Source organism: Amphibalanus amphitrite, unplaced genomic scaffold (genome assembly GCF_019059575.1).
Source record: "Amphibalanus amphitrite isolate SeventyFive unplaced genomic scaffold, NRLGWU_Aamphi_draft 000337F_arrow, whole genome shotgun sequence".
NCBI classification, from domain to species: Eukaryota; Metazoa; Arthropoda; class Thecostraca; order Balanomorpha; family Balanidae; genus Amphibalanus; species Amphibalanus amphitrite.
Genome location: NW_024881832.1, coordinates 37,866 through 61,795, shown reverse-complemented (window position 1 = coordinate 61,795; position 23,930 = coordinate 37,866). Strand labels below are relative to the sequence as shown.

The 23,930-nt window shown below is 56.4% G+C and overlaps 4 protein-coding genes across 4 annotated transcripts in view; 3 read left to right on the top strand and 1 right to left on the bottom strand.

Moving 5' to 3' along the window:
• Window positions 1–500: 500 nt before the first annotated feature.
• LOC122388865 (5'-nucleotidase-like) lies at window positions 501–2,384 on the top strand. The gene is made up of 2 exons (XM_043380346.1): window positions 501–566; window positions 843–2,384. Exons 1-2 carry the CDS (start codon window positions 501–503, stop codon window positions 2,382–2,384), a joined length of 1,608 nt encoding a protein of 535 aa, XP_043236281.1.
• A 1,153-nt stretch (window positions 2,385–3,537) lies between these two features.
• On the top strand, window positions 3,538–12,938 carry LOC122388852. Its single transcript, XM_043380325.1, has 7 exons — window positions 3,538–3,924; window positions 6,088–6,305; window positions 7,570–7,629; window positions 8,096–8,236; window positions 8,613–8,760; window positions 9,021–9,137; window positions 12,027–12,938. Exons 1-7 carry the CDS (start codon window positions 3,675–3,677, stop codon window positions 12,080–12,082), a joined length of 990 nt encoding a protein of 329 aa, XP_043236260.1. The 5' UTR covers window positions 3,538–3,674; the 3' UTR covers window positions 12,083–12,938.
• A 245-nt stretch (window positions 12,939–13,183) lies between these two features.
• The window catches only part of LOC122388848, a 12,691-nt gene continuing 1,944 nt past the window's right edge, over window positions 13,184–23,930 (bottom strand). Inside the window, exons 2-16 of the mRNA XM_043380317.1 lie at window positions 21,395–21,722; window positions 20,681–20,887; window positions 20,329–20,466; window positions 19,352–19,467; window positions 18,863–19,007; window positions 18,475–18,604; window positions 17,951–18,116; window positions 17,449–17,632; window positions 17,140–17,257; window positions 16,426–16,666; window positions 16,110–16,272; window positions 15,643–15,774; window positions 15,238–15,355; window positions 14,775–14,929; window positions 13,184–14,525 (exon numbers count right to left, since the gene is read on the bottom strand). Of these exons, the coding sequence (XP_043236252.1) occupies window positions 14,414–14,525; window positions 14,775–14,929; window positions 15,238–15,355; window positions 15,643–15,774; window positions 16,110–16,272; window positions 16,426–16,666; window positions 17,140–17,257; window positions 17,449–17,632; window positions 17,951–18,116; window positions 18,475–18,604; window positions 18,863–19,007; window positions 19,352–19,467; window positions 20,329–20,466; window positions 20,681–20,887; window positions 21,395–21,717 (2,448 nt within the window). The 5' untranslated portion in view covers window positions 21,718–21,722 and the 3' untranslated portion in view covers window positions 13,184–14,413. The remainder of the gene's footprint in view (window positions 14,526–14,774; window positions 14,930–15,237; window positions 15,356–15,642; window positions 15,775–16,109; window positions 16,273–16,425; window positions 16,667–17,139; window positions 17,258–17,448; window positions 17,633–17,950; window positions 18,117–18,474; window positions 18,605–18,862; window positions 19,008–19,351; window positions 19,468–20,328; window positions 20,467–20,680; window positions 20,888–21,394; window positions 21,723–23,930) is intronic.
• The window catches only part of LOC122388849 (KICSTOR subunit 2-like), a 21,856-nt gene continuing 18,954 nt past the window's right edge, over window positions 21,029–23,930 (top strand). The window contains exon 1 of the mRNA XM_043380320.1: window positions 21,029–21,043. The gene's annotated coding sequence lies outside the window, so the exon portion shown is untranslated. The remainder of the gene's footprint in view (window positions 21,044–23,930) is intronic.

Below are 23,930 nucleotides of genomic sequence, written 5' to 3'. Positions count from 1 at the left end.
CGTTTTATCCGTTCGCAGATTAAGTTCAGCCGAACCTCTTGTGCCTTGTGCCTTGTAATATGTGTTCGACAACTTTTCGTTGACATACGCTCGTCCATTTTATGTGGATAATTGACAAAGTGACACTACGCACTCAAAAGAAAGGCTCGGAAATGCTTATTCGTCGCACTCGCGCGGGATAACTGGTGACCAAGTCTGAAATGGTTTTCTGTATAAGCCCTTTGAACGGTACTCGTCTGTAGGTCGGCTTTCACTTACAGTCCTAAAAGAGACCGGCTATAGTGACGTCACCGCATTGCGTCGGCGGCCTTACGGACGCCGCGGCGCGTGTGAGTCACCGTAGCGAGGCATCTGCTCTGCCGGGAAACTATCGGAAGTGCAGCCTCATCCCTCAGGAAACAACCAGAAAATAGTGCGAATCCGGTGTGCCTCTGGAAGGCATGCCAAACTAATTTCACTAGTTTCCCTTTCCGACTGCGGTTTTCAAAATGATATTCATCATGAATAGCGAGCTGCTGTCTGGAGTGGAGTCGTCGGCATGCGACGGCCGGTCCTGTCGCCAGTGGGTCAGTGCCCCTCCCCCGGATCAGCGCCGGCCAGCCGGTCTGCCACCCGTCGACCCGGCTCGCTAATCCGTCCAGTTGTGGTGCGGCGGCGGCCGAGCCGAGATGTGCGCCCGCTGGTCGGCGCTGGTGCTGCTGCTGGTGCTACTTTGTGTGACCGTCAGACGGACCGTCGCCGTCGAGCTGGTCGTGGTGCACTATGAGCTGCTGGGCGAGCGGAGTCCGGCGCTGCTGGCCGCGCTGGCCGACGCTGTGCGGGCCGTGCGCGCCGCCGAACAGCACGTGCTGGTGCTGAACGCCGCCGGCGCCGATCTGGGCCTGCCCGCGGACGCGCACGCGGTGGGTGTGCAGTCGATGGGCGGGCTCGGCTCTGTGCCGCTCGTCTCGCACGTCGGCGGCCCCACGGTGGCGGCCAACCTGCAGCTGCCGGCGCCGCTGGCCACTGCCGTGACCGCCTCGGTGACGCTGGAGGTCGGCGCCGCCGGCCGGGTCGGTCTGGTCGGCGTGGTGCCGACCTCGCTGGAGGCCGGGCGCGCCGGCGGCGCCGTCACCGACCCGCTCCAGGCCGTCGGACAGGAGGCGGCTCGGCTGCGCGCCGCCGGCGTGGGCACCGTGCTGGCGCTGGGCCGGCTGGACGGGGAGACGGCGCTGCAGGTGGCGCAGCGGCTGCCCGGCCTGGACGGCCTGGTGATACCCGGCGGACTGCGGCCGCACGCCGTGTACCCGCTGCCGGTGGGACGGGACGCGGGCGGCGCGCTGCCGCTGCTCGAGGCGCCGCTGGTCGCTGCGCCCGGCTACCTGGGCGTGGTGACTCTGACGCTGGCCGCCGACGGCCGGGTGTCCGGCTGGCGCGGCCGCGTGCTGCCGATCCGGGCCCCGGCCCCGGCCCCGCCGCCGGCCGCCGCTCCACCAGTAGCCGCCGGGACAGGGTTCTGCCCGCCGGTCGCCGATCAGGTGGGCGCGACACTCTCCGAGCTGGACGGCCGCATCGACTCGTGCTCGCAGAGGGAGTGCTCGCTGGGCAGCACGCTGGCCGACGCGCTACTGCTGGCCGCTGTGACGCCGTCGGCCAGCTCGTGGAGCGAGGTATCGCTGGCCGTGCTGAGTGCCGGCGCCCTGAGCAGCTCGCTGCCGCGCTGCGCCGTCTCCGAGGCCGACCTGGCGGCCGCCGTGGCCACCAACGCGACGGCGGTGACGCTCTCTCTGGCCGGCATCCACCTGCGCCAGGTGTTCGAGGTGTCTGCGGCCGGCCGCGGCTCGGCGGCGTTCCTGCAGACGGCCGGCGTTCGTGTGGTGTACGACATGACCCGGCCGGCCGGTCGCCGCGTCCGCCGGCTCGAGGTGCTCTGCTCGCAGTGTGTGACGCCGCGCTACGAGGAGGTGCGCGCCGGCGCCATGTACCGGCTGGTGACCACCAGCTACCTGGCCGCCGGCGGACACGGCTACCGGGTGCTGCCCAGGCGCGGCCGCGCCGTGGCCGACTCGGGCCGGCCCGTGCGCGACATCCTGCGCCACTACCTGCGCTCCCGGTCACCGGTGCCGCCGCCCACCGGCGGCCGCGTCTTCTTCTCCGGCCAGGACGGACCGGTGAGCGACCCGCCGGCGCGCTCACCAACCGCCTCTACCAGTACGGAGAGAACGACCACGGCCGCGGCGGCCGTCACTTCCACCGCGGCGCCACCTGCGGGCGGCACGCGGCCGGCCGAGACCATCGGCGAGGCGCTGCAGTCGACCAGCGTGTCGCAGATGGTCCTCAACTCGGCCCTCTGGAGCCTCAGCGGATTCTTCATGCTCGGAATGATGATCACGGCATTCTTTTAAATAGGCCGTGACTCGTGATACCAAAATATGTGTTGTGTTTTTGTTCATTGTTTCATTGGACTACCGATGTCGATGTTGCGCATGTAAACATGTCGATGTTTATTTATTATGTGTTCCATATTTCGGGGATAAAGTCGCCCATAGCATACAGATCTTACAACGTTTGCCTTAGTTAGGTCGGCAACTTGCCGCGTACGGCTCGGCTGTGACATACCTACCTATAGGTTGGTGACGCTTGTATTGTTATTTCGTGCTCGAGGTGAACTTCCTGGGATATTTTTCCCGTGAGAGTGATAATCTCAATCTCTTGAGGAATTAGATTCGAAATTATACATGGACCTGAATATTCGATGCGAGTATCATGAAATGAAACGGAAACTGCACGTTATGAGTTTTTGTATGTTGAGTTAACGAAGGAACTGCGCCAACCTCCTGATCCAGCTAGCATATTAGGTACTAAAAAAGGGGGCTACGCAGGATGTGATTTTTCCACTTCGATCACATTCTTGCGCCTGTTTTCTTCGGTCTCCCCGCATGTCGGTGGACTAATATTGACAGTTCCCGGCTGTTGGTGGGGTCACACTGACAGTCCCCTGCCGATGGGGTCACACCGACAGTCCTTGCTGCCGATGGGGTTACACTGATAGTCTCCTGCTGCCGATGGGGTCACACTGACAGTTCCCTGCTGCCGATGGGGTCACACTGATAGTCCCCTGCCGATGGGGTCCACTGACAGTCCCCTGCCGATGGGGTCCACTGACAGTTCCCTGCTGATGGGGGCCACTGACAGTCCCCTGCCGTCAATGGGTTACACTGACAGTCCCTGGCTGTTGGTGGGGTCACACTGACAGTCACCGGCTGCTGGTGGGGTCACGATGAGTCCCCGGCTGTTGGTGGGAGGTGGGGGGGGGGGTCACGCCAGCAGCTGTCGGCGGCGACACCGACGGTTGCCGCCTCTCCGCCGCCGGCCACAGTCGTGCTGCGGTGTCGGTGGGGTCACACTGTCGGTCCGCGGCTGTCGGCGGCGACACCGACGGTTGCCGCCTCTCCGCCGCCGGCCACAGTCGTGCTGCGGTGTCGGTGGGGTCACAACTCACACTGTCGGTCCGCGGCTGTCGGCAGTGACACCGACGGTAGCCGCCTGTGCGCCGCCGCAGTCGGGCTGCGGACGGCGGTGGGGGCGGGTCGGGCTCTCCGTGGCCGCGGCCGGTGCCACGTCGGTAGTGCTGGGACACTGGCGCTCTGCGGGACTGGGAGTTGGGACAGGCGGTGGCGGCAGCGCCGCAGACGATGCCTTTAAGACCAGGTGAAGCCGACGGAGGTCCTACGCGGACCATACTTCGGCCACGAGCGGCCTCACGAGGACTGAAATACGACGGAGGGCGGCCTCTCGCACAAACCGAGCAGAGGTCAAGGAGGACGACCATACACCGACTGAACTGCACCAGAGGACGTTCCTACAAGGACGAGCGGCGGGGGTCGGAAGAGAGCAACACTGTCCGAGCTGCCACTGTACGGCCCACGGCACTCACTGTGACAGGTTAGTGCGACCTGCGAATGTCGATAATCGATAATTGATAATTGTGCGAGTGCGATAGTTGTATTTGGTGTTTTTTTTTCCGGTTTCCAACCGCCTGTCGGGGCTGCTTCACATAACTATAGCTGATTTCCGTAAAAGGTCTCCTAGCCATCGTCCTACCGTTAGCAAAAACGTCTTAGTCTGAAACTTCTACAAAAGCTTATGCCCACCTAATCTTTTTGAGCCGTCTTTCCAGGTAGTAAAGGATGCAATTAAATTTGACTAAGTCGGCTTGGTATTGGATGAAGCCAATTGCATTTCGGGCGACACCTTCTTTTCATCACGACATAATGGCCTCAAAACGTCTGCAGGATTGATTGGCCTACCTATACCTATCCTACACATCATCAGCAGTTTGTATTCACCCACATATTGGCATCTGAATGAGTTTATCCAGCTGTGTGAGATACGATGACACGACAGTTGTAGTTACCGTCGAGCCATTACGCCGAGGTCCTCTTCAGAGAGCGGAGACTGCAACGGCGCACAGAACGCAATCACCACAGGCCGGGCGACTGCAGCGAAACACAAGACGGTAACATGAGCCATTTGGGCGTGTTGTAACCGGCCACATTACGAGTTCCAATAGTGACTCGATGGCTTCCATCCCTTGTCCAATGATTCCTCACCAACTGATCAGTACTCCTCATCCAATAATTAATTCCTATCCAGCTTCCATTCCTGCTCCTAATGCTTCTTCCCCATGCAGCTGCCGTTCCTCCTATACCTTCTTGGCAGCTCCCGTTCACAACTCCTCGCTAGCTCCATGGAGACGCTCACCAGCTCCCGTTCTCGGTTCTTCAATGATTCTCAGCAGCTGACGTTTCCCCATGGCTTCAGCAGTAGGTAATCCTTAATGGCTCCTCACCAGCTGTAGGTAGTTCCTGCAGTAGCTCACTACCGGCGATGACGGGCAGATTCGTGCGCCGCGCCGGTCATGTCTGACGCCCTGAAGTGGCCCCTGTCCCGAGTCGCGGCGCACGCATGCCATCGATTCCTTCCGTCATCGCGGCGCCGAGACAATGGCGACGAGCAGCGGCGCGGTTCGACGGCCGGCCCGATGGTCCTTCATTACCAGCCGGCGCCGTCTGAGGCTGCGTCACCTATAGGGAGTTGTCTCTGAGTGTGGTTGAACCAGCTGCCGGAGAGCGAACGGCACTTCTGGCAGTCTGCACGGATCACTAGCTGGCGGCCGCCGGGGAACGGTCGACACCTCTGCACGGATGGTGGGCCGTCGCACCCCTGGTCGCGCTAGTCGACCCTCAGTGCCCCCACCCGAGGCTGTGCATTCGACCGAGCTCACTGGTCTACGGTGGGCCGCGTGGAAGGGCTATTTGTCGGGTCATGCGTGTCGCTCCGGGGCTCAGTTGCCGGGTCACGCGCGGCGCCCTGTTCTTTTAAGCGCCGCTGCGGCCGGACCGGGGCCGTTTTTGTTGTGCCCTGTGGCCGTGCGGCCTTACGGCACTATGTGGCGACGTTCACCGCGCTGTGGTGTGTGATTTCAAACGACGGCAGATTACCGGAGGGCGTGAACGGGTCAAACACCCTTCATCACAACAACGGCTTACAGAGGCCGGGGTAAACACCACCTTACGGGGCACTGCGGCTAGGGGCAGGCATCGTCTGCAACCGGCAGGTGGGCAGGTCCTATATAAGCTCGTAGCTGCTTGTGGATAAACAGCGACAACGCAGAGACCATACCCATACATGTACAATGTACATAGATCACAGACTGCAACGGTGGGCAATGACCAGTGGGGCACCGGAAGTCGTTCAATTGGCACGATCGACACGTTGACCCTTGTTGAACATGTTAAAGCCGTCGACAAACGTATAAAATACAGTACCCACTTGTCAAGGCTTATGTGTCAAGCGTCTCACATTGGTTTAAGCATGAATAACACGTAAATAAGTATTGCCCCTTTGTTTCTGATCAAGCGACAAGCTGCACAATGCACAATGCGCATTGCACATGCACCAAGGAGCTGCATTATGCAGCTGCATTTCTCGGGGAAGCCGGAAGGGGCAGTAAAAGGCGGTGTTGATGTATAATGTTGGTGGTGACTGTCAGTGACATCTGTGACCCCCGATGACACGCCCTGACCCTCGTCGGTCGGCCGGCAGGGTGCCGTTCGCCGGGCGGGCGGAGCGGCGCGGCCATGGCCCGCGGCCGGCGCCGACGTCCGCTGGCGCTGCTCCTGTTACCGCTGCTGCTGTCGACTGTCCACTGCCGGACTGACGGAACCGAGTCCGTCAGCAGCCGCACTCTGCTGGACTCCTGGTTCAAAGTCCAGACGACCAGCGAACAGCGATTATATGGAGTCCTCAGGTCAAGGGCCAAGGTAAATATTGATCGGTTTTTGGGTGCTCATGCACATAGTTAGGTATGCCTAGTAAGAACCTCAATAGTCATTCATTTTGTGGATGTAGACGTCCTACAAGTATCCAAGCAGCACATGCGCTGAATGATAATATGCTCGCCCGAGTCGTTCACCGGTCGATTTATGATCATATGATGAGATCTCCCAGACGATACCGGCTTGACTGATGACGCAGGGGTGAAGTCCCACGCTCATTTTTTTCCCCGGGTGGTCTCTCAAACCGTCTCGCCAGTCGGTGGACGACACGCCCCCGTAATCAACCATGATCTATTTCTCTGGAAGGGACTGACCACTGTTCAATAGGCTGCCTCCCATTCCGTCCGGCCGTTCCTCCGCCGGCCCGTAAGTCACCGTCATCGGAGCGGCATTCGAGCGGCGCCATTGTCCCATTGACTGGCCGATCGGATCGCCCGTGCGGCCGCCGGATTTATCTCCAGGAAACGCGCGTCAATTAGTGTCCCAGGAGGCGGCGAGGGCCGTTACCGCCGCGCGGCCGCGCGCTGACACAGCGCCGCCCGCAGCGTGGATCGGGAGCGAAACCGGCCGGCGCAGCTAACGAGCTAGACGCGTCGCGCTCGCCGCCCGCCACACGTGCAGCCAACAGCTTTATTGTGGGCAACACGGCGGAACATAGACAGAGAAAAACACGAGGAGCAGTCGGCGGTCCATTCCCCACTTGTTGCTTACACACCGCTGAAATTCGTGCATTGCCCATTGTGAAGTTAACATTTTTAGACAAGGTAGGTCATCACCATACTTGCCTACCCCCCCCCCCCCCCCAGTCTGTCCCCGCAACATTTCAGACACCATTGGCGTGATCAGTTCAAAACGGATGCCACCACTATGAGGCCATATCCTGATAAATTGGATAAAAATCGAGAATATCGGCGACGACAAAAGCAGTTCATTTGTTTCCGATAGTATTGGGTCGTGGACGATTATCTTTGCTGGTTTCTCATCCACAGCGACCTAATTTAAATTGCAAGCTGTACTTGCTTTCACTACTCAAATACCGTGTCTGAGATATGATCAATTATAGGATAGCAACGACCTAATCGCTTAATTGCTGAATCACGATTCGTGGGCACATTTACTCGTCTTTGAGACACAGAATGCACGACACAAATGTCTGGGCGACTACATCACATCCCCGCCCCTGCAGCCGGGCGGGGAACCAGGAAACCAGAAACCGGGAACCAGTAACCAGGAATGTTGTATTTTTCAGACGCGACATCGCCATTCATACGTCGGTGGTCGGCCGCTGCCGACGTGCGCTCCGCAGCAGGTAAGATGGCGTCTACCTCCCTGGTGAATAATCATGCCCTTACACTTCTCCCAAATAATGTGCGTCGTTTTCGTCCCGTCTCAGCCTACTCGCCTCCTCCCCGGCCCCGCCACACCGTGTCCGACGTTGGCCTTTGATACTCCTCTCGATGTGCGGTTCCCGCGTGTCGCCGACCTCCCACCCGCCCGCCCGTCGCCGGTGCACGCCGAGCGCCCCGGCGCTCACAGCCGGTGTCTGTTATAGGGCCTGAATGGAGAGTCGCTAGGGCGTGACGACCGCTGACCATATCGCCATCGCCAGGTGTGGCGATGGAGTGGCGGTCGTCCATGAGCCACTCCCGACTCCCAGCCGGAGTCTGTATATTGGAGGCACTTATAATTTGCAGGGATCAATTAATTTCCATCTGGAACGGAGCACGGTTACGACACTGTTGTGCCAGTGGATAACAGCTAGTGTCGTTTGGCAGGTGTGCAGCACGGCCTATCCCCGGCTGCAGGTGTCCACGGCGCAGTGTGTGTGTCCGCGCGGCTCGGCGGGCCCGTGCAGCCGCAGCCTGCTCAGCACGGACGGCCACAGCGTGCCGCTGGTTACCGACCGTCAGAAAGGGGTGAGGACGAGCCGCACTCTCCTCCGTCACCGGGCCTCCCCGGACAGGGCAACGATCCGACCACCCACACTTCAGAGCTGACCATCTGGCGGCGCAGAGCTGTCGATGATTCGCCATTGAGTGTCGGTTGGCGTGCATAACGTTTACAGCTTCACTTTAGCCGGGTCAAAGATCGCAGTCTATATTCGAGCTAAAGTGACCGTGAAGACTGTAGAGCATTTCCTTCTAGAGAGCGAATGCGCCGTTCCTTCCACTCCACTATTGCCATCTCACGAGGTCAGATGTCGCTCTGCAGTGAAGTGCACGCTGACCACTGTCCCGCACTCTGCTGTGTATACCGATGTGGACCCGCGCTCACCGTCGGCCGTTGCCGCAGGCGCTCACCACTGTGAAGACATGTGAGCCGAGCGGCGTCCTGCCCGCCTGTCTGGGCGACGACTGGGCGCTGCTGGCCGTGCAGAACGCGCGCACGGGCCGCTCCAACTTCCTGGTGGTGTGCCGCTGCCCGGCCGACGGCCTCCTCGGTCAGTTTACATCCAGGCCATTGTCTGCTGTACTGTGGTGTGTTCAGTGCTGGCCTGATCTGGAATATTAACTGCGTTTTCCAGCTTAGTTGATGACAGCTAGGTATTAAATGCTTCACATTTGCAATCCATTTGGCGCAAAGGTCATAACACACATTGCTCGAAATCAATGCCGGTATTATGTTCGTTGAGCCTGTGTCGCTGTAAGCTGCCTTCCGTGTCCTGTATCGCTGAAGTGTCGTATCGGTGCTGCGTTCCAGAGGGCCCGCTGCAGCACCGGCAGCCCTACCACGCCCAGGTGCCCATTATCCGGGTGTACGGAATGATGTGCCGACGCCGGTCGCGGCGAGCTCGCCGACGCAGCGCCCGCAGCGCAGGTACGATACGCGCCGAGACTCCTTTGCGGTCTCTTTCGCAACAGGGATATGCGAAATAAACTTAATACACGCATGATACATACACGCACGATGTGCGTTATGCAAGTTCACACACCTCCACGATAATAATGCGTAATGTGCCATGTTACTTCATCCCGTCGACAATTCAATCACTCCGCTACCCATAGCGTGATAACAGTATACGGCGGTGAGCCATTCAATGCCCTTGAATTTCGGATTGGTTTTCGTACTCCTGTAAGCGAATTGGTTTTCGTACATCCGTCCCAGTCTCGCGCTGCTACTATAAAACACGCACCGGATGCTGCTGCTCGATCGCTAAGCATCGATCACGGTCGGGGGCGCAGAACTAACCCGCTGATTAGCGCTGGGCCGGCCGCCGTGGGAGGATGGCGCGCCCGGCTCCCGCGGCCGGCGCGCGCCGCCGAGAGGAGCTCAGTGGACGGCGGCGGAGTCCCCGGAGCCGTGCGTGCCGATGAAATACGGAGGGAACGGGCGACGACGGCCGGCAGCACCGTTCGTCGGTCCGGCAGCGCGACCCGGCCGATCGCCGGCCGGCCGGAAAATGACCCGATGGGCACGCCTGATCGCGAGAGTTTTCACGGTAGGTACTACTGACCATGGTTCAGTGTTACGTGCTAGTAAAAAACTGGGATCAATTCAGGTGCGGCCTGTTGTCTCCTTCCAATAGGAAGTTACTTGAAATTGCAGACAAAAATAACAATTGAGTTTAAAAGTTAAATCCACCGTAAATCGTCCAATTCAATTAAGTTATTAAGTTAAAAACATGATCGTTATCACAAGCTCATAAAGGCTCAAATACCGCATTAATTCAGTCCGCTGTCGCTAAGTTCATGCGTCTTCATGGCTCCTGTAGCTGCCAACGGGGTTAGAATGTCACCGCTTGACCTCGACCGATTGACCGCCTGTCGGTGCCATAAACTCGTCTGTCCTACTGCCGCGGGCCATATCCCCTCCCTCGGGAACACTGCTGCTATAAAGGCCATCTTGTCACTGATGGGGCATGACCAGAGGCCGGTGAGAGCTCTAGCAAGGCTGTAACGCTGCTCAGTGACCGAGCAACCTGCCAAGCCGGTCATCCCTCCCCCTCCCTTCCCCCGTCCGTCGGGGTCGCGGTCGGGTGTCACGGTGTCGCCGGGGGTCGCGCTCGACGGCTCTGCCTTTTCTCCGGTTCCTCCCCGCGACTCGGGGGCGGATCCTGCCATTGAATTTTCACTCCCAGCGGCCCGGAGGCGGATCGTGTGCCATTGTGTTCCGCCACGCTCAGGGTGGGCGTGTGCATTCACCGGGGACGGAGGGGCGCGGGACGCCGGCGCTCACATTGAACACGCGCAGTGGTGCGAGCTGCAGGCCGCCGATGGGCGCTTCTCGAGCAAATGCGTAGCGTCGCACCGCGCAAATTCACACACACACACACACACACACACACAGGATGTGTGTCCGTGTAGTTGTGCGGGGGACAGTGTGTACCTCTGTTTCGATGTGTATGTTAGTGGTGGATGACAACTGCAATCCAGTATGATGTGCCGATATGACGGCATCTGAGGGTGTCTCAACGTGCATCCTAGGATCGATGGCAGAAGACAGGGTTTAACTGAATACGTTAAGGGTATCAGCTACAGAGCCTCTTTGTTTTAGGGTGCGCGAATCGAGCCTAACCGAATCTACTACGGGTCTGTTCACTCATGAGTAGTTGCAAATCACCACCTGTTATTGCACCTCGTGGTCACGTAATGCATTTACCGGTTCACATCACCGTTAAAACGGCCGGCCCGTGAACAGATGCCTGCGGATCGGTGGCAGACGACGGCAGCAATCGTGAATCGCGATAACAAAACAATACCACTTGGCTAATGAAGCACCAGCGATGACCAGACAATAGCGGAATGTGTTAGAGTCCATCCAGCTACTTTCGTCAGCATCTGTAGTAATATGGTCTCAGTAGACAAAACGATCCCGGAAAACATAGAGAACCGGCGATATGTTGCTAGCTCACTGGGATTTTCGGATGCGTCAACTGCGGGGTCATTTGCGCCGGTAGCCGATATTTCGAGGGGAGGACACCATATTATGAGTTCATGGACGGCTCACGACCCCTCCCCTCTTCCTGGTCTGCTGCAAATTGGCAGTATGATCGGTACTCACGCCTCGACCTCCTCTCGCCGACCCACTGACGGAGGCCGTCCGGAAAGCGTAGCCCGGACGTGACCCCGTGTCCGAACACGATCCATCAGTCGGTGACACGCGACACGGACGGACACGACGCCGCGCCGGCTGACACGCGACACCGGCAGCGCGCGCCGGCGGCCGGTGTCGGGAGGCGCACGAGCGGCGGGCCGCGTGCCGGCGCGCTCAGCGCTCGGCGGCCCTGCTCCTCGCCGGGGCACGGCGGCGCTTCACGGTGACTGGCGCGCCTGCCCCCGGCGATCCGTCACCGAATTTCACCGGCACCAGTCCGTCACAGGCGGATCGCCGCGCGGCGGCGGCCCGCGGTGCGACCAGCCGACTCGGCGCCGAGGTCGGAGCAGAGGCGACGGATGGATCACGGGTCAGAGCGGAGGGATTACGGGTCAGGGTCGAGGACGGATGGGTCGCGTCTATAGACAGATTACGAGTCAGGTGACAAATAGGTCGAGTCATAGGACGGATGGATTACGGACCGAGGCCGGGGGACGAAGGGATGGCGGAGTCAGGTCAAGTTCCGACTAAGGACGGGCGAATACCCAAAAGCTTCCAACACTTGGGACGGGTGTCTTAGGTCGATGCCGACAATGATTTGCTGTTCAGCTCAACCGTGTAAATATGTTGCACAGACCACACTGACAATGACGTCTTCCATTCCTGTTTTAGGACTGAGCCGACTGACGGCAATAAGGAACCTTCTGAGCCTGGCTGACGGTGACTGAAAGAAGAAACTACCACCAGACGTGTTATCCTAGCTGGTCCTGACTGAAGGCCGCTGAGCTTAGTCCAGCTGAGGCAGCAGCTGAGACGAGCACTCTCAGACGCCGCCCAGCATCTATAAGGGGCACGCCACTGCAGCAAGGTTGAGGACGGAACAAGCCACAGATCACGATGTCCGGTTGAGTGCCCAGTTGAGACCGAATCTGAGTGCCCATTACCTACCTCTGCTAGTGTATTTGAAGGCATCTACAAACAACCCAACTATGACCAGGGAAAAGTGGCAGTCTGATCGCTGCGGATACAGCGAAATCGAACTGACTGTGGCCGTTTCTGGAGGACAAGTGAATGCAGAGTGGTGATTATACGATTGTCATAGAAACTATAATGAGGTGAGATGACGCCCCCATGATGTATTCATAGTTCAGCTACTATACAACGAATTAAAAACTAGCGACAGGGCTTCCCGACGTGGTCTTTCAGATTATACCGTGCCGCCACGGGTTAAAGCCGTGCACATTGCAACTGGTGACGGAATTTCCATGTAGCTGGAGTAAGAACTAGGCGATGCGGAACACTGTTGATACGTGGTTGGGTGTCTAGTGTATGGTTGTGCGTGTTAGTACGCTCATAGAGTACCTATAAACTATTGTGTTACTTGTGCATGAATCTCTGCCGCCTGAGCTGGGCTTATCAGGTTGGTGTCGAGGTTATTAATTGTTCATCAACAGCCTCTGCAACGTGCGATGCTTGAGTTGGTGCTGATTAACCAGAGCTCACTGCAGACATTACAGTTTGAAGGAGGAAGGAGTTGATGGATGTTTTTAGACACGAGAAATCGAATACAAAGTTAAAACCAAATTTTTAATTTAATACTCACCGCAAAGACATCGTCGCATGACGTGGAATAACCATTGGTGCCTTACACCACCATGACTTGTGTTACACCAGCATGTTGTGACAGCGTAATCTTCATCAATAACCAGATTCTGTGAAATGTCCGATCACCAGTTCTAATAATAAAAAGGACCAACGTTGCAGGCTAGCCAGAAATAGTACAAACGCCTCCCTCGCGTCAGTCAAATATCATCGTCGCTACACACAGCTTTGAGCATTCGCGTTGTATTTCAAAATAGCCTCAAAATGGTCACACAGTGTCCGGAGTCCTGGACAGTGGACCAAATCGCGGACCGGGATTGGACCAAGGTCCGGTACAGTGGACCATATCGCAGACCGGGATTGGACGGATGCCCGATACAGTGGACCAACTAGGCCCATTTCAGTGGACGGACAGCCAGTAAAATGGACGGAACGGCTGCAAACGACTCACTTTGAGTCCCTTAAAACGAGTCACTACTACGACTGTTGGCGACGCCCCGCCAACGGTCCTTACTGCTACAACCACAGCACGGCCCAGCAGCAGCTGCCGGAGCGTCAAACAAGGCCTCGCTTAACACTGCGCGGGCCTCTACACACTACGGTATATGGTACTGCAAACCGGCTAGGTGTGGCATGTGATTATCGATTTGACCTTAAAACATGATTATCTTATCTAATAGTCACAACCAACTGGGTGTGGGGCGTGCAAGAGCAGCGGTGAGGATACATGATACCCACGAACACTAGCAAAGCAGCTGCTGGCATAAAGCAGGACGGCTTCACGGTACGTAACACGCATTCAGACACGTTAATTGTTCCACAAGTATAAAACTAGGGTTGGCTACGCTATAAGCATCCCGTATCACGGTAATGGAATGCATCGTTGAGATTCAGTCTTCTTCTGATGCAACATTCAGATCAACATGTAAACATGCTAAAAAAATGCGAAATGGATGCGATGCGAAACTCGCCTAGAAAATTCTCAAGTAGCAAAATATGGAATGTCCTCAGGCATACCAGTTGATCGAGATTCTGACATACACCGCCGGGCGCGGTGTAGAGGCGGGCAGTGGGGCCGCTCGGGGCACCCGGCGACTGTAACTAACACTAGCGCCGAGGGGAGGGCGGCGCACCGCTGCGGCCCGAACAGAACCACCATCGGCGGTACGCGAGAATGGCCAACATCGGCCGAAACTGGGCATACCTATATACAGAGCTGGATAGAAGCGCGGCACGCGCACGGAGAGACCAGCGATAGCCTCTCAGATCAGCTGCACTGTGCCGCCTGTGAGAGGCGCGCACTCCATTTGGCCCACTAACGGTGAAGAAAGACCGCCCGTCGTGAACTCACCAATCCGGACCGGAGGCCTTCCGAGCGACCAGCGAGCCGGCTGGGATCACTCTGAAGCCCGGCAGGCCGCCCGGGTGGCTCAGCCCAGCAGGCCAGCTGAGGCGACTCAGCCCTGCAGTCGGCGGTACAGACCAGCCGCTGCGAGCAGTACCACCAGCACCACGAAGCTGATCTGGGAACGGTCGGCTCCGGCCAGACGGCACTTGTAGTAGTCGAACCTGGCGGGAGGATACACACCAGTCAGCTCACATCACATATTAGACACTCAGCAATCAGCAGACACTTGAAATAACACAACTGAAAGTTGGCACCTGTCACCACCCCCAAACCCTCATTGTAACTGTTGTTGTTTCCCTCCAGCCGCTACCGCGGTGTAGCCGTACGGCTCTGGAGAGTCCTCACAACTCGGAGCACCCCGTGGCCAGGTGATGACGCGTGCGGCGGCGGCGGACCGGCGGCTCGCTCACCTGGTGGGCTCATCCTTGACCAGGTTGAGGAACTCGGCCTCCACCAGCTGGCCGTCAAAGTAGGTGATGGGGTCCTCGAACGGGTACTCGTAGCCCTGCTTGCAGTCGCACTTGTAGCCGCCCGTCCAGAAGCCGCGGCCCTGGATCGGCACGCACTGCCGACGGCGCGGAGGGGCGACACGTCAGCCGCGGGCAGACGACCGGCGCCCCAGCTACAGCTGCCACCCACCGGCCAGACACGGTGAAAGGGAACGGCCACAGTGCTGAGCCCATCCCGGCTGGTCTCATCTGTCCCAATCGCTCTCATGTAAATTTAAACCGAAAAACGGCTATACTGATGCCAGTAACTTACGCCTAGAATATCTTGCATCGCACCTAATCGAGATAGGCGCTTAGATCCCAATCAGCTCAGTGAGATTCCTCATGTCCCCGACGCAGCTGTGCAGCCATGTGTATAACTCACGTAAGACGACCTCCTGTCGCATTTGTGCGTGTTCTTGAAGGCGTTGGCCACCCAGTAATCGTGGTCACACTGGTTGATGTCCAGGTTCTCGGCACTCATGGACACGCTCACCATTCCCCTGCGGGCGGAGGCGGACAGAGGACATCACGTGCTACTGTGAACGAGTGTTGCCTCCGGCACTGGGGTGTCACATGGACGGCGATGGCCCAGCCATAAAACACAGAGCATGAAATGTAATCGATAAAAACGACGATGTAACTAGTTGCTCTCTCCATAGGACATGTAATAACGCATCCACAATCGAATTGAAATGAACCGAAAACAGGCGTTACACCTTTAAGTCGTTGTACCTGGTTCACTCTTATCTGGCGACAGGTTAAACGCAGCCCAGTCTTCTGAACTTACTTGAACTCAACGCTATGTTTGAGGTCGTCCCAGCCGAAGAACGGCGCCGCGTATGTGATCATCCACATGGGGTGGAAGCCACCGCAGTCGAAATACGGCGCCGTCCAGTAGCCGTCCTCCAGTTTGGCAGCCCTGTAAGCAGCCGGCCGGGTCACAGAGGAACATCTAACATCGTAACAGGCCGGGTCACAGCGGAACAGGTAACATCGGGACAGATCACAGCGGAACAGGCGACATCAGGACCAGTAGCATCTGGACAGGGGATCGCGAGGGGGATAAAGACGTCTAAGAAGACAGCCACATGCAGCGCGGATCAATCGCAGCAGGAGCGGTTTCAGAAAGCGTCAGAAATGACCGCAGACAAAACCATACAAACAGACGTTGCAGAAGACGTCAGCGAACGGGTGATTTTTACACATCACGAAAAAAAATTGTCGCTTTCACCGTCAGCTTGTGGCGCTACTCACAGGAAATAGTCCGGGTATCTGGTGTATTTTCTCAGGAACAGGTTGTCGCTGGTCGAATGAGAGCGGAACAGCATCTTGATCCAGATCTTCTCCAGCGAGTCAAAGTTGGTGGACCAGCGCGCCTTCACCGCCCGGAACACGGGCTTGTTGAGGTAGACGTCCTCTGCACAGCGGAAATAGAGAACAGAGGCGATCAGTAACTGGACCCGAACAACGCTGAGACAGGTCGACAAGCAGCCTCACAGAGCCATCAAACAGATTGCACAAACATGAAAAAGGCGGCTCAATGCGAAGTCGGCCTCTCTGCGGAGCTCACCGGACTTGTTCACGCGTGCCAGGTCCTCCATTTTGAAGGCGCGCGTGTTGAGTTTTTCCTTGTAGGCGAACGGCGCGAACAGGGTGCGGTTGAAGAACTTGTTGCGGTCCCAGTAGATGCCGGCGTTCCAGATCCAGGTGTCGCCCATCAGCAGCGAGACCGCCTCGCCCATCATCTGATCCTCAGTGAGCGGCCGGTCTGCCAGCCGCTTGCCCGAGAATACCTCGTCCGGGTCGGACACCTGCCGGTCAGCAGGCGGTCAGCGCGTCAGGCAGTGGGAGGACAGTCCGTGGAACACCGGTCAGCGGGCGGGCGGTGGGAGAGAGGGCAGTCGGCATGGGAAGGCGAGCAGTCGGTGGGAAGGCGGGTAGTCGGTGGGACAGCGGTCAGCGGACAGTCGGTGGAACACCGGTCAGCGGTCCGGTAGTCCGTGGAACACCGGTCAGCGGGGGGGTGGTGGGAGGGCGGTCAGCGAGCCAGCAGTCGGGGGAACACCGGTCAGCGGGCGGGCGGCCGTTCAATAGTCTAGCACAGGGTTACAGTGCGCATCTCAAACATCATCAGCCGCTCACTAGTACAGCAACTGAGAGGACGCGACACAATGCTCAGTTCAGACGTGCTACTGAGCCCCCGGGCCTAGGGGCGCGGGTCGGCAGCCAGCCGCCGGTCGGGCTGCGTACAGGCGCTGTGCCGTCTGCGCGGCCCGTGACGAACCTGCAGGAAGGCAGAGATGAAGTTGGCCAGCCGGAGCGCTAGACGCGCCTGGTTCTCCATCTGCTTGTCGGCGCCGTAGGTCACGTCGCCGCGGAGCTGCAGGTCCTTCGGGTGGTACCTGGCGGCAGGCACCGACATCAGCGTCAGTTTGATGTCGTGCAGCTGAGAGACCCAGCCACTTTCTCATTAATTTTCACGTTTTACATTTTTAGGAATTAAACAGTTCGTACGAATTTTAAGGACCTTTTGTGCCGTTACCATGCTTGCATGCGATGCGGCACGGCGGATTCGCACAGTTGCCCCACTTACTTTGTGCAGTCGCCGGCCTTGACCTCCTGCATAAACTCGAGCAGCGACATGACGTCCTCGACGGGCGGCTGCGCCAGCGAGTCGTTCAGGTGCGCCGTGTGGTTCTTGTAAAAGTGCCGGTGCATGTGCTGCATCCGAGTGTACTGGTCCAGACGCTCCTTACCAACGATCGTCTTCTGAATCCCTACATAGAAACGAACATTGAGGCGTTAGGGTTAGATAGTCCTATTGATTAAATAGACGAGATACTCATGTTATTCATATACCCTGTGGTCACAATAGTGGTCTCAGTGACTAGGCATCAGCACCTGAATACAGGCATTCACTGCTAGGAGGCTTCACCATTATGACACAAAATTCCACGTTATAGCTGCCAAGGCTGGTTAAAGTAATACCCATGTAAATTGATAGTATCTCTACCGACTGGGCTAAAGGGCAAGCCGCCACCCATGAGCGCCCTGCCGTCACCATGCGGCGCTGCCCGGCCCGGCCGGCCACTCACAGCCGATGTTGTCGCAGTGGAAGGCGTAGCGGTACTGCTCGCTGGTAGCCCGCTCCAGCACCTCGCCCAGATATGGCCTGCGTACCACGTTCGGTAATCGATGTCCGGGCTTACAGCGGCACTGGTAGCCACCGCGCCGGAACCCGTATCCGTCCAGCGGCTCACACTGAAAACACGGCACAGAGTCAGCTGACAGAACCCGTACACACACGACCGGAACCCGTACCCGTACGGCGGCTCACACTGAAAACACGGCACAGGGTCAGCTGACAGAACCCGTACATACACGACCGGAACCCGCACCCCGTCCAGCGGCTCACACTCCAGCGGAACCCGAAACACAGGGGCAGCTAAGTAAGAAAGTACCGTACACAATACTGACCGCACAATGCACAATAACAACCATACACAATACTGACGGAGCCCGCACATCACCAGTGAGCATTTCCCCGCCGAGATCGCACCTAGCAGCAGCCGACTGGCGTGTCTACCACCTATCATTACACTGGTCATCCACCACTCACCTCCGTCGTGTCCTTTTTACACCGGGCCGTGTCGGCGAAATGGTTCGGACCCAAGTTTCCTTCGCCGAGTGGACATTGATTTATATCTATTCGTTCAAAGTCCATTTCAATGACGGCCACGGCAGTGTAGCTGAAATCGGAGAGCCGGGAGTTGGTTGGTACCGTCACTCCCGTTGGTCGGTGCAGTTCAGCGAATTCACAGTCAGTTGATAATCAGCGAGTGGGAAACATGTAATTATTGAGCACAGCAGGGCTGGGAAAAGCGGACGGAGACGGCCACTGGGGGAAAAGAGACACGAGGGGACGGACATGGTGGGTGAGGTGGGATGTATAGCAGTGGAAGATACAGCGGAAGAAGGAGAGGGAGACCCGGAAGAGCCTCACTCACGTCGGGTACTCGATGTGCCGGAAGCCGGTGTGCCGATGGTAGAGGTCGACAATAGGAACGGCCGCCCCCATGATCCACTTGTTGGAGCGGCCGCAGTCAAAGTAGGGCTGGGTCCAGTTGACAGGGCCGGGCGTCTCGTCGGCGGCTAGTGGCACGGAAAGGCACGGCCGTCAGACCCGCGCCCCGGTACTTACCCTCGGCACATATAACAGCACGCATGACCGGAGTACACCGCTGCATACACACACAATGACGGCTAACGAGTAACCACTGCGGTAACGGCAAACAGTGAGTCGCCACCAGCACAGCGCAGGAAAACAATATTATCAAGACCAATCGCAGCACAATGTCCACCGGGCAGCCCGTGAAACGTGTACGTGTCGTTTGTGTCGTACTCACCGGGCGGGCCGTGAAACGTGTACGCGTCGTTTGTGTCGTACTCACCGGGCGGGCCGTGAAACGTGTACGTGTCGTTTGTGTCGTACTCACCGGGCGGGCCGTGGAACGTGTACGTGTCGTTTGTGTTGTTGGCGTAGCGTATCTTCACTGTGTACGTGGTCTTGGAGGCCTGGGTCTGACGCCGGTCCGGCAGCCATTTGTAGTACCTGCCGACCGGGTGGGTACAGACAGAGGAGGAGGGAACAGTCACAAAGTCGCGGTGGGAATCACCTGCGCACAAAAAGGACGACCCGACTGACGGAGAGCTATGTAGAAACCATACTTGGAACGTCCATACGACCAGAGCGGTGACCCGACGGGTACCGAATCGTTGGTTAATCGTTCTTAAGAGTTTTAGCCAGAGTTCGGTCTTAGCCCGCTTCAATTAAATTTGTGCCAGTCAGTGGCTTTAGTTAATTTAATCCGATTTAAACAAGTCAAAAAACATATAAAGGCCAGTTAAATCCAGCAACAATAGTAAACAACCAAGCACAAGGAAAAACGTAAAAAATCTAAACATAACAGCTGCTGGTTTCCTATTCAAATAGGCTCATCTGCTTCTCAGGCAGTTGGCGAAAGGAAAGGGTCGCGGGTGAGATCTCATTCATATCTATGACATTCATATGCAGAAGGCGCACTGCCGTTCAGCCCCATCCTAAGCCAATTGTCATGACCTTGATAGCAAATTGTAGCCGTGATGGTTAAGCAGATGCAGCACATGTTTTGCTTGTTACTTCTTCCCAGTACACCTCATGAAACATGCATACATATTGTGCATTGCAAATTTGTTGCTAATAAGCTAGGTACCCAGCACTGCAGAGGCGCATTTACTATGACTCATAGTTTGAGTGGTTCTAGCGTAGTTATCGGACTAAAAGATATTTATTCAATAAAATACTGGACACTCAAACCTGTGCTTGACTGGGAGCAGAGTTCCTGTAAAATTGTGAACAACTGAAGTTTACACCGCGACAGCGTTCTATAACAAACCCCTCTCAATCTTGCAACAGCCAACAGCCATGACTGACCAGCGATTGATGCGGTACTCCTCCTTGGTGTAGTTCTTGCTCTGTCGAATCTTCTCGAAGGCGCCCAGGTCCGACACCTCGAACGTGTTCAGTGTGGAGATACGCTCCAGGTGGAACGGGTAGTTGTAGTCGTCCGCCCTGTGGATATGGCGCCGGTCAGACGGGACGACGGCGCGCACCATCGCACAGCGGGGAACACAGCAAAAAACAAGTACATACGCATCACACATCACGAGCTCAGCAGTTGAAACGACGGTCGGCGCATTAGCACCCTCAAACTCAAACAGGCAGGCCAATACTAGACTGCAGTGTTACGGAACGTAGCGGGCCCGCACCTGTGCCGACCACTCACCGGAAGGCGCGCGGCGCGAACAGCGGGAACGTCTGGTTGAAGTTGGACGTGAAGGAGGGCGAGTAGGAGGTGTTGGGCGCGAAGTAGATGGCGCTGGCGTTGATGTAGGGGCTGCTGCTGAGGTCGGCCACCACGGAGAGGAAGTAGTACATCATGCCGGGGTCCAGCTCGGACTGATCCTTGCCCTCCTGGGTCGGCCGCTTGTACCTGTAGCCGCACAAGAGCTGGTGAAAAGGCGCCGGTCGGCGAGCGAGTAACGGCTCCACGGACCCGGCAATACGCAGACAAGTCGAAACCACGAAAAACAGGCAGGTTCTCCTCTTGTCCACCGTACCCAAGAGATAAAAAGGAACCCTTCTAACAGTGAGTAAAACTGAATTGGTGAAGCTGTGATACATGTCCTGGCTCATAAACACCAGATCAAAGAAAAGGCTAACAATGCAACTTGAACAAAATCAAACATTTCATAATGGTACACAGCCTGAGATACATATATCACTTTGCGACTGTGAGCTGCAATAGCTGAAGGTCGTGTAGGCCCAGATAAATAAGTGGCGAGCGTCACTGCATTGCAAATGCTCCTGATTTGTGATGCGGTGTGTGCACCGCTGGTGCCCCAAACCGGAACGGTTTGGATAATGGATATGCGAGTAGGAGCGACAGAGGCGAGCGCCCCGTGCTCACCCAGCCGAGAAACGCGGAGCGCCGGCCTACCTGCTCTGAATGACGTAGCTGTAGAAATAGCCGCGCGACAGCACCAGGTTGTGCAGGTACAGCATGTGCGTCCGGTTGGGCAGCACCGGGTTGATGTTGATCTCCTTGATGTCCGGCTTGTGCGACACGGCGTCCTCGGGCATGAACAGCTCCGGGAACGGCAGCAGCTCGCAGTTTTCCGCGCGCACCCGCTTGAACTTCTGGTCGATCATGTCAAAGTTGTCCTGCGTCTGCCAGTCGAACTGGGCCGCCACGGCGCAGAGGTAGACCAGCGCACAGGCGGCTGGCACTTGCCAGCGGCGGACGCCACCCGCCACTGCCATTATACCTGCGGACATGCACTTGCTTAAATACCTAGTTTTGTAAAGTTTTGTTACTGTCTAGTTAACCATGCTATGATGATTTTCGGTATTCAGGATTGATTATTGTCCCTCCCACTGCTGTTGGTTTAGGATGAAAAGCAGAGATCCAAGCATTCCTTTACACTGGCAGATCTAGAAAGGCAGTCTTGGAGGGGCATACCCCAAAAATACTCCAATTTCCAAAGAGCCATCAGATTTCAATTCTTTACGCACTGCCGTGCAGTTTGACACAAAATTTCTAACATAAAAGTTGTTTCGATTTCTTTTTATTCTCGAAAAAAAAACTCGTCGATTTGGAGAGCCGCGGGAGGGGAAGGGACATTTGCACCACGTTTAAGGCCGGAATAATTTATTATGCGCCGAAATATTAGGCCCAGCTGGGGCCTAATATTTCGATCATTCTTCTTTATCCCTGTGAATACCTACTCAACAAGCTTGTCAGGAATAGGTCCTAGTTCCTAATAATCTGTGCTTAACCCTCGCCGGACCTATTGGTTTTCTACATAGGGGAGAGTGGGGAAAGATGCCCAGGGTTTTACTATGTCATATATTATTCGAAAATGACGATCGGAAAGCAAAAACTTGGAGTTTCAACGGAAGCCGACATCATTTTTCTCCAAAAATATCACACTTTCGTGCCTGAAATATGATAACTTTTTTTGCTATTAAGCATTTTCCTGAAGAAGTCAAAGGGGGCATCTTACCCCACAGGGTGGGAAAGACGCCCCCTGGCGTTGGGGAAGATGCCCCCTGCACTATAAGTGACATAAATGGGCACGTGAATCGCCTGAACGAATCAGTAGTCCCTTCGAGCCTGCAGTAGACACCAAACGTCATCGTAAGGGCCCTCAAAAGTGGTCGTAAGGTGCTTCAGAGGTCATCGTTAGGGTCATCATAGTCCAGCGCGGCCAAACAAGCCTCCGTGGTGGCGTTCGGAGACCACTGTGGGGCCCTTATAGGTCTTCATGATGCTTGAGGGCCCTCGAGCCCATCGTGGGGACCTCAGATGCCAGCGCGGCCCGTGGAGCCAACGTGGGAGCCCTCAAAGGATATCGTGAGGGGCCCTGGAGCCAATAATGGGACCCACCGAGGCCGTCGTGAGGGCTCTCAGAGTCAGATGCCGCCCAAAAAGTCGCTGTGTGGGCCGAGAGACCGGCATGGGGAGCACCCGACCGTACTGAACTCTCAATAGTCCCAGACCGGCTTTTGTCTCTCATCACAAGCATGTAATAAATGATTTGACGGGCTGCTTGAAGGACAGCCTACGGATTTAGGGGGGCGTCTTTCCCCATCAGGACAGGGGGCATCTTACCCCAAGGTACCGAAGTAACATTAAATCAGTACAATATGTTAGCCATAAAACTACACCCTGAAGGCTGAAACAAACTGTTTGGGACACAGTACACGCATGTTAATGTATCACGACTATATCAAGGGACGCAAAAATTATCTACCTTCTTTGATATTTACAATGTTTTAACACCAAAATATTTTTCGAAAGCAGCAAATAAAAAACATGCATTCACCAGCCAGCCGTTGCCCAACTGAGCTTCGCAAATTTTTGTGCAGTTAACAAGGCAGGCTTCCGCTTTACGCTAAGAACATTAATTTCCGGGTTCAATTCTTTGTTTCGCCGCTAGAGGGGGTGGGGCGTCTTTCCCACCCTGGGCATCTTACCCCACTCTCCCCTACGCACCGGCCGAGGGGGGGGGGGGGCGGGTACGACCCTCCTCGCCGTTTCGCCCCTGGTGGAGCTAGCGCGTCGCGGAAAAAACGAGCGTGTGCGCCGTTATGAGACGCAGAGATTGGTGCCCGATTTTAAGGTCCTAGGTCAACCGGTGACCTCTGAGGTCGGGTCAAGTGCCCCAAGGTACGGTTCAGTTTTTGGTGAATAACTTCGCAAAAACGGCCGTAGAACCGCGATTTTGGCAGCATCGTGTTCGCCTCGCTCAGGCGCGTTGAATGATATACTTTTTGTTCGGGTCAGGTCAACTTTCAATTACTTTAAAGTAATTGAAGTAATTGAATCGATTGAATTGATTGAAAGTAAAGTAACTTTCAATTACTTTACTTTAAAGTAAAGTAAAGGTTGGTAAGTTGGTAGGTAGGTTGTAGGTTGGTAGGTTGGTAGGTAGTTCTGCAAATTATTTTGATTTCAGACAATTGAAAATAAT